The sequence below is a fragment of the Adiantum capillus-veneris genome, chromosome 26 (assembly GCF_014529385.1).
Source record: "Adiantum capillus-veneris isolate H3 chromosome 26, ASM1452938v2, whole genome shotgun sequence".
Lineage (NCBI taxonomy): Eukaryota > Viridiplantae > Streptophyta > Polypodiopsida > Polypodiales > Pteridaceae > Adiantum > Adiantum capillus-veneris.
The window spans coordinates 113,121,824-113,132,563 of record NC_140956.1 but is presented as its reverse complement, the minus strand read 5'-3'; the positions used below and the strand labels follow the sequence as shown (position 1 = coordinate 113,132,563).

Below are 10,740 nucleotides of genomic sequence, written 5' to 3'. Positions count from 1 at the left end.
TTTTTGTGATGAAACCTTCTCTTCAATGCGATTCTACGCCTCCTCCGACTCGAATCTGATAACAGGGGAGGGAGCTATGGCCAACGCCTCTTAGCTGGCCCACCATTGGCCCCTTTACCCTACCGAACATTATTTTCATGAAAAGCAGATCTTCAATAGTTGTTTCTCTCTCACTCATATATGCTAACTCATTGGTTTGTAATGGTCAATGCTCACTTATTAAGTCACAACTAAATACAACTAATGTATAATACAACTAAATACATTACTCCTTTAACGTATAATAAGGGTTTTTCAAAATTGAAAGACAAATACACTCGAAGGTTCTTTATCTCTCCGTGTGCTACACTTAATGGTTAAGGTCACAATCATGCATGACTTGCAATCCTCTTATCTTCCCTTACAATGCTCCTTCTTACAATGCTCCTTCTTGTGCACTACTAAGCACCATCTTCTCTCCCTCTCCTAGTGCTCGCCAAGAAAAACTAATTTTGCTTTTCTCCATTCTTCTTCTACTTCCTTCCTCCAAGGTTTCATTTCTATCTTCAATGTCTAAATCCACTTGTTTGTGAGTGCTAATTTTGCTTTGCTTATCCATTGTGTGATTGGGGAAAACATTCTCCTTTCCTAGTACGTATAAATAAATAATAATAATAATAAAAATAAATAAATAAATAAATAAATATATATATATAGAGAGAGAGAGAGAGAGAGAGAGAGAGAGAGAGAGAGAGAGAGAGACGGTTATCAAAACCTGCAATGTTCTTGTTTTTTGAAAAGAATTCAGTTGGAGATGTCCCTCAACACTATCTCACACATGCATTCAAATGAGGAAATCAATGGCCCATTTTTATTATGGGGAGCGAGGGCATCGTGGGTCGTTGATCTTGCAATACCGTTCAAATTTACTAAACTGAGTCCTGACCCGAATTTACAATACGAGGGCTTCATCATAGAAGAAGCACATCTCCCAATGCTTTCAGTAAGCACGCACAAGTGATGTGGTTAAGATGATAGGCTTGCAACGATGATGTCTCAGGTTCAAATTTGGGAGAAGAAGGCACCCGAATTTACATGTTTTCCCGAATCTACAAAAAGCGGATCGGATGGTGCAGATCGCACTCGATCCGCAAAATTGAAGTGGGCCATTGACCCCCCGTGTGAGATAGTGAGGAGGGGAGACTTTTGGAATCTGCTTGGGTGTGGGCCGTGGCCTTTGCTGGGATAAGCTTTATAGTTTTAGTTTCATTTTTCATTTTCTTAGTGTCGTGGCACACATATAGCCAAAAAGTTGATCAATTATAAACTTGTTCAAACTGGGGCGGGAACGTAACGACAGTGAAGCTGGCTATGGGAGCTGAGCTTCTCCATGTTCTTAATTGTATCATCGCGATCGTCGTCCCGGTATCCCTCTCCTCCCTCCCTCCCTCCCTCACGCGCGCGCGCGCGCGCACGCACGCACGCACACACACACACACACACACACACACACACGAAACGCATTCGCTTGTATTTGCAGGTATTTTGACGATCTTTCGCACAGCGTCCTTTTAACTATCCTTGCAATGGATTCTGCTCTACCACTCCTGCTGGAATCCCTTCCACTTGCGGGCGAGTTCTAGAAGGGCACTGAGCAAGCAAAATACAAGGGGAAGCTTATGTGCGTCTAATCGACTTAGACTTCATCAAATCTCTTTGGATTTTCATTCCCTCTCGGAATGGAGAATTTTAAAAAAACAGCAAATGTTCTAGCCGACAAAGCTTTGCTGGATGTCTTAGCTTCTGATCCTGATACTCCGTTCTCAAAAGTAGCATTCCAGACAGTCTTAGACGTTTTTGACAAGGTTACTGTTTTTCTGGTTAAAGCTTCTTCTGAGAAAATTACAAAGTGTTGCACTTCTTGAGGTCATTTGCAGACTTACCGTTTCTCCTCATAAGCAGGTTTCACTGCCTAGTAATCTTGATCATGGAAATCTTCAAAAGGTTTATGATTGCCTGCGAAAATGGTCTTCTTTTGAGGATGTTTCCTCAGTTCTTCCACGTCTTGCAAGGGTGTATGACAATCTAATTCATCGAGACTTAGGTCAGCCTAACCTCTCAAATGCTGTCTGTGAGCTCCTGTTTCTGATAGAGGACATGGCAGACCATCGACAGTGTAAGTTTCTTACCTTACAAATCCCCATTAGTTGGGGAAGTGAAAGTACTGACTGGGTGTATAGAATTTGCTTTATCACTGAACAATAGTTGCTGACCACAGGCAAAATTTTAGCTGGAGAACACTTTCTACAGCGCTTGCTTGCTTTAGCCGGATCCAAGCTGACTGGTATTAAGCTTCAACGGACTGCTGTAGAAACTCTGTCTTCCATCATCATAATGTGTCCTCCAAACCAGAAACTATTATTGGAGGATCTTATTGCAGATTGGTCAGTTCTATTCTGATCTTCCAAAAAAATTATCTGATGTAAAGAGCTATTCTTAAGAAAACAATTCTGCTACCCAATTTCAGCCATTTTTTTCTGTAATGATTGCAGGCTCTATATAGTTAGAAGGGTTCTGCCACTATGTGGAGACTTCTTTGTGCAGGCAAGCATAGTGGAAGTTCTTTACAGACTTTCGAAGCGAAGTCCTGAACTTTTGGACTGTCTTGAAGACAAAACATTGAGAGAGAAGATGGTCTTGCTTCACCAGAAAAAGAAACCTGATTTGCTTGTAGAAACCAGATATTTCCTCGAACACATGAATCACTCTTTAGGAAAATCACAAAGGTACATTAAGACCCTTTGAAGTTGTGCATTGAGGCAAAAGTTTCCACACTAGAAACTATAAGCTGTAATTGTTTGCAATTGAAGCTAACAGATACTGCCTTGTTTTTTAATGCCAGTGTGTACTCATTTTTAGCTGAAGATATCATCTTTGATGGTCGAAGCACACCCTTAATGGATGAACGATGGGTACACTTTGGCATGGATCATTTGAGCTGTTATACTGCGTTGGACTCAGACTCTGAACAAAATCTGGGCAATGTGGGTCTTCGATGAATCTGAATTATTTCTGTCATAGTCTTGTGACTGACAGAATTCTTTCGTACAGGCTACCAACAGCGTGTCTCTTCTGGATGTATTTTACAACAGAATTTGTGATGTACATGGTCAGAATCTTTCAAATGCTTCTTTTGTACTTGGTATTATGTTTGCATGTCTCAAGTATAAAGGGAATACTGTGATCCATAAGTCCTGGCTCAGTATCGATAGGAACTAGCAGGAGTGTTTGCACGCGAAAGTTCAAACGATGAATTTTTATTTGGGTTTTTATGTTTTTATGGTCATTTGGACTGCTTGTTGATCTATCTGATGCAAGCATGCTCTTTCGGTTGGTGAAACGATCTAACATGTAGACCTAGTAGCCCATAGTAACTATTAGGATTTAGCAGTATCGTGATTACACCTTGTTGGTCTACTAGCTAGGCACATTTTGATGTCCTTGTGGTTTCTCAAAAAGTGACCTCAATGATATTTGGACTGGATGTGAATGCATCTTTCAACTCCTTCATAGTCCTTCATCATGTTCAAGATCTGTACTCCACAGCCAGTTTTTCTAGGTGGGCTAGGTCGGATGCCTCGTGGCCTAGGACACATGACATTCAAAGATAAGTATGTCTTCCTAGCAGAATTGCTGTACTGACCACAGCTTGGCCAATTGGCAATGATACGATACAAGAATTCTTGATAAAGCTTGCATTTAGAGTCTTGGGAATGTTCACAGTCACTGATTTGTTCTACCTTATGATTAATGCTTCTGGATTGTTATTTGGTGTTTCTTAATGGCAAGCTTGTTTCTGAATCAGTATGTTCGAATCACTCGATTGACTTTGCCTTCCGCGAATCACTGTCGCCAGCACAGGTATGTGTTGTCTTTCTGCAATTTCTCCAGCTGCCATGTTCAATGGATCAATTGACAAGCTGTGTGCTGAGGGCAGAATACTTGGATTCGCTTGAAAACAATCAAACTCAAACTATTTCTGAAATCTGAAGGTTTGTGGTACTTCTGGACTTCTTACTACTGCAATTTTTCGGTACTCATAAAAAGGCTATCAAATTTCACAGATTTAGAAATTCTGATGGACTCTGTGCTTTCGAGAATAAATCATTGTCAAAAGGAGTTGCAGAAGGTGATAAACTTCATATTTCTTCAATTTCCAACTACTCGACATGTTGCCAAATGCTACACTGAGTCCTATATGTTTTTTTCAGGGAGTTTTGAAGCCAGGTGACTGCGAAAATACCAATACAACACCAAGTTTTTCTGCAAAAATAGAAAGAAGCTTCAGAAAGGCTTCAGTTGGCTTTGCAATTCCCCTGCCTAGAAAATTTAGGTTACCAAGTCTTTCCAAAATCTCCTATGACAAGATTGCTGCGAACAGCAAGGTGTCTGGAAACCTCATAACTCACCCCAAAGAGGTCTTAACACAAGATGCTACATGTAAAAATGGCTGTATTGACAAGTATGTTCTTGATCCTAATGCTGGAAAGTCATCAACAGAATTGGCTGATGCCACTATAAACAAAGAGTCTAACCACTGTCTATCAGCCCATCAACCTGAAGAGCACACAGAAGCAGGCCCAAAACAGACATGCTCACAATATACTGATAATTGCAAAATTTTACCATCTTTCAGTCATCCAAAAGATGACTGTACTATAGGGGCCAAGAAAATCAGCGGCAGAACTTCTCTGCAAAGTAGAAAGGATGCTGTTTCCAGTTGTCGCACAAGTGCCTGTTTGAACACTATCGATTCAGGTCACAAAGGTGATCCTCCAAACAGGCCAAAAATAAGAACAGATTCTGAATCTGCTAAGGAAAGCGGGAGCAATGAGGCGGAACCAGGATCAGAGCTTGAATTTGTTGAGAAGGGAAGTTGTCATGACAATGCGGGTGCTGTTGAAAATGGAATTCAACATAGTTCCTTATCCAAGGGTGGGAGGTCTGTGACAAATAAGGCTTTAACCCCTAAAGATGTCAAATCTGCAGACACGAAACAGGCTACACACCTGCAAGAAAAGATCCTGAACATTTTGAACAATGCAAACTTGCCAGTGTCGGATGCTGATGATGTAAGGAAGCAAAAGAATTCAACCTCAGATCCCATAGAAACAGACAGCGAGCAGAACAGGTCAGTGGCAAAAAACATAAGAGCAAAGGTAATTTCAAGGTCTACACTTAAACAGAAACCACATGCTCCTTGCCAGGGCCAAGAACTTTTTAGGGTCAAAAGGCAAAACCGTCTATTGTTGGAAAAAGCTGAGAAATGCTTGAGTAAGGCATCTGAGAAAGATGTCTTCTCTTTTGATGAAAACGAACATCCCGTATCAGAAGATAATCCATGTTTAGCAGGCATAGACAAGCGCATCAAGCTCACAAAAGTCAAAGCTGATAACTGTCTTCCTAAAAGCCAACCTTTCCTAGCAGATGATCAACAGTGGATAGCAGCGAACGACACAAATGGAAAGCTCACGGAAAGCAAATCTGATAACGGTCTTGTCAAAAGGCCTTCTTTCCCAGCACACGATCAACATTGCACAGCAGCTAAGGAAAAACTCTCTGAAGCTGGCACTAGCAAAAGTGAAGACAATAATGACATTGCTGATTTCATACAGCCAGACACTCCTGCTGTTTCACCGAACTTGTGTGATGCTAAAGTGACAGGTTCTGAAGAAGCTTTCCTGTTTAAGAGTGTGCACCGTGTCAGACAGAGAAAGAGGGACCTGAACACTGATAAAAGTCCAGCAAAGAAGTCAAAGAAATCTCCTGAACTAACAGTGGCACTGGATAATAGTGGTGATCTCTTTACTACTTGTTTATGCTAAGCTCAAAATTATTTTCTGCTTGCTCTAGTAGCTGCTGCTTACAGCGATCATCTTGGCCACCTCACTCCAGGGCATGTAATGTCAAGGGAGGTGTCTTCATATGAGGAGGCTTCACTAGTAGGTGAGAAGAGCAACAACAAACTGGATAAGGAACTGTTGATGTGCTACTCTTCTCCAAAACAGACTGAAAAGGAGGCAAACATGTCTTGGAAGTCTCCATGTGAGCAATGTTGCTGAGTATACCTTCAGGTAAAAGTTGCAAGCAGAGTTGAAAACTTTGGCTAGTTTGACCAAAAAACGATTCCTTGCCTTATCAGGCTTTACAGCAGAAGAACGTAGATTTCCATTCAGGCCTATTCCAGTATCTTCTGCCAAAGAAGGTCCAAACTGTGGGACAGGTCGAAGAGCCCGTAGGAGAAATCAAAGACCTTCTGGGATAATTGAGAAGCCTGTAGATGTTGAAATGTCTTTGATCGACGGTTTGTCTGCATCTGTAGCTCAAATGAAGGGGATATTAGTTTATTATGGCCTGATGAGCACTTAGCAAAGGATATTTTGATCTTGCAGAACATCTACAGACAACTGAGACCGTTCCTCTTGAAGCAGTACCCAACGGGTAAACTGCTAGCCAGCCATGTCTCCAGTTTTGTAAGCTTAACATGGGCAAGCTCATTCAGCATGTCTTGTTTGGTGAGTCAGGGAGATGCAATTGGTTGCTGCATTAGTTCATAAGATGATGAAAAAGATAAAGGTCAACACTGAAAAAAAGTCTACGGAAATTCTTGCTTGTGCCATGGAGGCAGTCCAGCAGCGCTGTCAAGAGGTTCAAGAGCAGATCCAAGCAGATTTGTACGTGCAATGTTCTGAAAAAAATTAGCTTTTGGCTTTTTTATAGTTTGGATGATGTTCCTTGTATTTTGTAGAGATGAATGCACAAAAACATCCGGAGAGACTTTTCAACAATTACAGCTGCAACTAGAAGGTAGGCACCGGCTAACTTCATGACTAGACCAAGTACTCTTGATTGTCTATGAGTATACATTCGCTTCGCTATCTTGCAGAGCAACATGAGACATTCCAAGGCATACAGAAGAAGTGGAGGAATGAATTTGAAAATGGTCTCAATCGTTTCCAAGAGATCTCGTCTCAAGTTGACAGCTCTCAAAGCTATCTCAAGAGTATTTCTGATACTCAGAGTAAGATTGCAGTTGCTAAGTGCAGTGTTTGTGGGTATGGTCTTTGGTGTGTTTTCTTGCAATCAACGTGCTTAACTCTGCAGAGATTGCACACCGAAGACTATTTTCAAGTATGGGTGAGTTTGTGGAGCTGCATTTGAATGAGACCGAACAGAAACTCCTAGCTTTACAAAAGGTGACCTTTTACTGCTGCAATCGTGTCATGGTAAGGAGCATTACAAATATTTTATCAAATTTTTGGAGTTCTATGTGCAGGCAGCAAAAGGTATTCGGAACGAACTCAGAGTGGCATTGCTACAGATTTTTTAGACACGTCCAGTGAGGTTAACAGTGAAAAGAATGTTAATATGGGTGAGTGTGGAGAACTTCGATGGAAACTGTCAAAGGAATTACCATATAGATGTAGGTCACATTACAGATGGATTGCACAGCACCTTCATACCAATAAGATCGAGATGCACTTGTTAACCCGTTTGATGTCCCTTTCTGCTTTGGATGATGATCACTTGGCTTTTGTGTTATCCACCTGCCACACATATTGGGATTGCAAAGTGGGTTGTGAACATGAGATATCGATGTAAGTTAAGAGGTGTCAAATTGACTTACAACAGAAAATTTCCCCATTCTTATTTACAAAGGTTGGCTCATTCTCCTGCACAAAGCAAGCTGCACTTCCATGGAGAAATAAAAAGACTGCATATTTCACAAAGCTGAAGTGCAGAATCAAGCATGTGGTAAGGCTTGTTGGTTATGGGTGGCTCTTGTTCAGAGGTGTGGCCCTCACTTGCATTAGAATGATGAGTGATACACTTGATTGTATGGTCCTGCATACACGTGAAAGAGTTTCATTTCATTTCATTTCACCATCTGGGTGTTCTCTTAGCATGTTTGATTAACTCACCCAAAAATAAGGACACACAATCGCAGTTTACAACTTCTGATGCATCTAAGAATGGTTGTCTACATATGACATTGTACTTAATGATGTAAACCGTGAACAGAGAGGAAACGCTAATACAATTAACAATCTCAATATACAGTAACCAGGCAAACTCTATAATTAGATATTTGCTTGTGAATAGCATTTGCACAACATTTTCCCCAAAAATGATAAAGGCATACACTCTGCTCATGCTATTGCAAAATTCACATTGTAGATCATTCTTTTGGATATTATTGATTCATTAGAAGGGTTGATGAGTGCTCTCACATAGAGCTGTTCCCCACACACACACACACATACACACATTGGGTTCAAGGTTGGGTGTAATCAATTGAGTTGAGTCACTTGCATAGGGTTATAGTCATGGATGGTGGGTTGGCCACTCATGGGCCACCCAAAAATATGTGCACCATGAAGTGAGCTGGATGTCAATGGGTATAGTCATTGGTGGTAGCCACCCATGGGCAACTAAAAAATATGTGCACCATGAAGTGAGCTGGATGTCAATGGACTTGAGAAACTTAGCCGTTGGCTATGGATGATTGATTCTGAGTTGGAGGTATGCCACCACGAACTTGACTATTATGTAGTATCAGAGGAATTGACATTTATGGTATCAGAGCTTCGATTCAAAAGACTGGCCAAAACCAATGAGCTCGTGTTGTAAATGGTGGAAGATAACTAATGAAGATTGACATGTCTTGGAAAAAGGCCACGATAAGTGGAATACATTGCGCTCCAAGTGAAACACCCTCGCAACACAAGCAAGGCTAGAATCTTGGGATTTGGTAGCTCACATCAAAATAGCTTGGTAAGTTAGTATGTCCAACAACAAGGTTAGTGAAGACCACAACGAGGAAGGCAGCAAGAATGATCACATCACTAAGGCAACCATTGGAGTGAGCTGGTCTCTTGAGGATACAACCAAAAGGAAAGACACTCGAGGGCCTAGTGGAGCCCTGCATGATGACAAGAGTGAGACAATGAGAACTTAAGCAATAAAGAAACAAATAATGAATTGTGAGGGCTCAAGCAACAAGGGGAGGTGAAGACACCACCCTTGGTGGGCTATGTAGCTCACAATGGGGTGTCTAAGTTCTTGCATATTGTCCTCTTCTATGAATTCAGCCCTATACTCCATATGCTCTTCTATGAATTCAGCCCTATACTCCATATGCTCTTGTATCATGTTTGTTATATGACTGATATGCTTTACGTGATCTGGGACCTTATAAATGTGTTAAGTATATATCTATAGTTTGCTATAATGTGCATATCTCCTATTTGGTAATGAATATAGTGTACTTAGTTTTATAATATCTATAGCCTTGTCAAAAGGTTCCAACTCAAGTCTAAGAGGGACTAAGAAGAGGCCATAGAGGTACATGGACTTAAACTTTGCGTTGAGTCTCAAGAATAACCAACCCCCCTATGTGGACAAATGCGGAGATACAACATAGTGCGGAGAGCAATTTGATCTATGAGGATTGCTTCAAAACTGAAGTAATTCTAAGAAAATTTGGAGGAACAAACTATCTGAAGGTACTCCTTAGGAACGATTTTGGTGTTGGGAGGGAGAAGATTCCAAAACCAAGCCCCTCTAGTGTGCACACAAATTACCACATTTTGCTATCTAAAGCAAATTTGGAAAGCTTGAAACTTTGGATCTTTGAAAGTAGTAGTATGGTAGCCCAATTCAATGATATCATGTGTGAAAGCATTGAGCTTATTTATTTAGTAGGATCAAGAGTAGGGTCAGCTTCACAAGCCGAAGAATGGAATCATGCATTGAGTTGCATCAATTGCATCAGTTGCTCGATGGTGCCCTCTTGGGGTGAACAAGCCTATAATCTACGGATGGAGCAGCTAGATAAGGAAAAAACAAGATATTTGGCTTACAAGTTGTATAGTCCCCTTTTTGGAAATGTTGTCCCCTCAAGGCACATATAGTGCGCTTGAGGTTCATTGTACATTCTTTGCTGAGTTAATATAACATCTCCACTCACAATTGTGAGTATGACAGAAAAAAAACAAAAAACAAAATCTAAAGGAACAAACTATCTTTAAGACGGTAGCGGATAGACTCATTCTTCATGAAAGCTTCTATAAATCCCTTTTAACTCAATTAGCCAAGACAATTGTCACTTGCAAACAAGGGAAAACCTCACAATGGCCTACAAAAGAGGCTGAGAAGAGTGTGTATGACCCACTAATTGATTGGCAATAGACCAAGACAATATATCACTTACACATGAAGTAAAAACTCATAATGGCCTACATAAGGAGAGTTTGTATGACTAACTACTCTTTAAAGAAATAGGAAAATAAATGTCGACTATCTCTCACATTGGCCACATGTACATAAGATGATGCTTTGTAATTTGCCCTCACAAGAAAAGGATCAATAGCTTGCCATGTGGCACTAATCAACAAGATCTAATCAATGGTCCACACTCTCCAAAGGCCTTATCTAGGCCAATAATAAGCAGTTGAGTATAACCATGTAATTGATTGGCTGAAATTAGAACAGGGAGTCTATCATAAGTGGGATATCTTCGTAACCTTAAAGCCACTCAAAATTTCAAGCCTTGTATCATCTCACAAAGGTTTATGATAAGCATAAATAACTAGAAAATAAAGTCTCAACCTAGATCTGAAATGGTGTGAGGAAATCTAGGATTGATCAACACGCAATGAGAAACATGTTAAATGCTTGTAAAAAGGTTAGTTAATACTC

The 10,740-nt window shown here is 40.6% G+C and overlaps 1 protein-coding gene across 2 annotated transcripts; it reads left to right on the top strand.

Annotated features, from left to right (window-relative positions):
• Window positions 1-1,285: 1,285 nt before the first annotated feature.
• Window positions 1,286-7,958, top strand: LOC147424012 (uncharacterized). Of its 2 annotated transcripts, XM_086501216.1 has the most exons (19): window positions 1,286-1,404; window positions 1,520-1,844; window positions 1,942-2,155; window positions 2,258-2,423; window positions 2,532-2,765; window positions 2,882-3,023; window positions 3,091-3,148; window positions 3,845-3,900; window positions 3,977-4,031; window positions 4,104-4,168; window positions 4,251-5,835; window positions 5,935-6,084; window positions 6,182-6,343; window positions 6,432-6,480; window positions 6,564-6,713; window positions 6,788-6,846; window positions 6,926-7,060; window positions 7,144-7,235; window positions 7,316-7,958. In XM_086501216.1, exons 2-19 carry the CDS (start codon window positions 1,719-1,721, stop codon window positions 7,367-7,369), a joined length of 3,552 nt encoding a protein of 1,183 aa, XP_086357342.1. In that variant the 5' UTR covers window positions 1,286-1,404; window positions 1,520-1,718; the 3' UTR covers window positions 7,370-7,958. The 2 variants fall into 2 exon arrangements, with proteins under 2 accessions (XP_086357342.1, XP_086357343.1); XM_086501217.1 differs by lacking the exons at window positions 6,432-6,480; window positions 6,564-6,713; window positions 6,788-6,846; ... (1 more) ...; window positions 7,144-7,235; window positions 7,316-7,958 and having other exon boundaries at window positions 5,935-6,113; window positions 6,182-6,304.
• Window positions 7,959-10,740: the final 2,782 nt, after the last annotated feature.

What these genes read in the sequence shown, in the direction of transcription:
- LOC147424012 (XM_086501216.1), top strand. Translation starts at nt 1,719, where the DNA reads ATGGAGAATTTTAAAAAAACAGCAAATGTTCTAGCCGACAAAGCTTTG. An exon ending in CTGAACAAAATCTGGGCAAT is followed by an intron (nt 3,024 to 3,090) that starts GTGGGTCTTCGA and finishes TCTTTCGTACAG; the next exon opens with GCTACCAACAGCGTGTCTCT. An exon ending in AGTGGCACTGGATAATAGTG is followed by an intron (nt 5,836 to 5,934) that starts GTGATCTCTTTA and finishes ACCTCACTCCAG; the next exon opens with GGCATGTAATGTCAAGGGAG.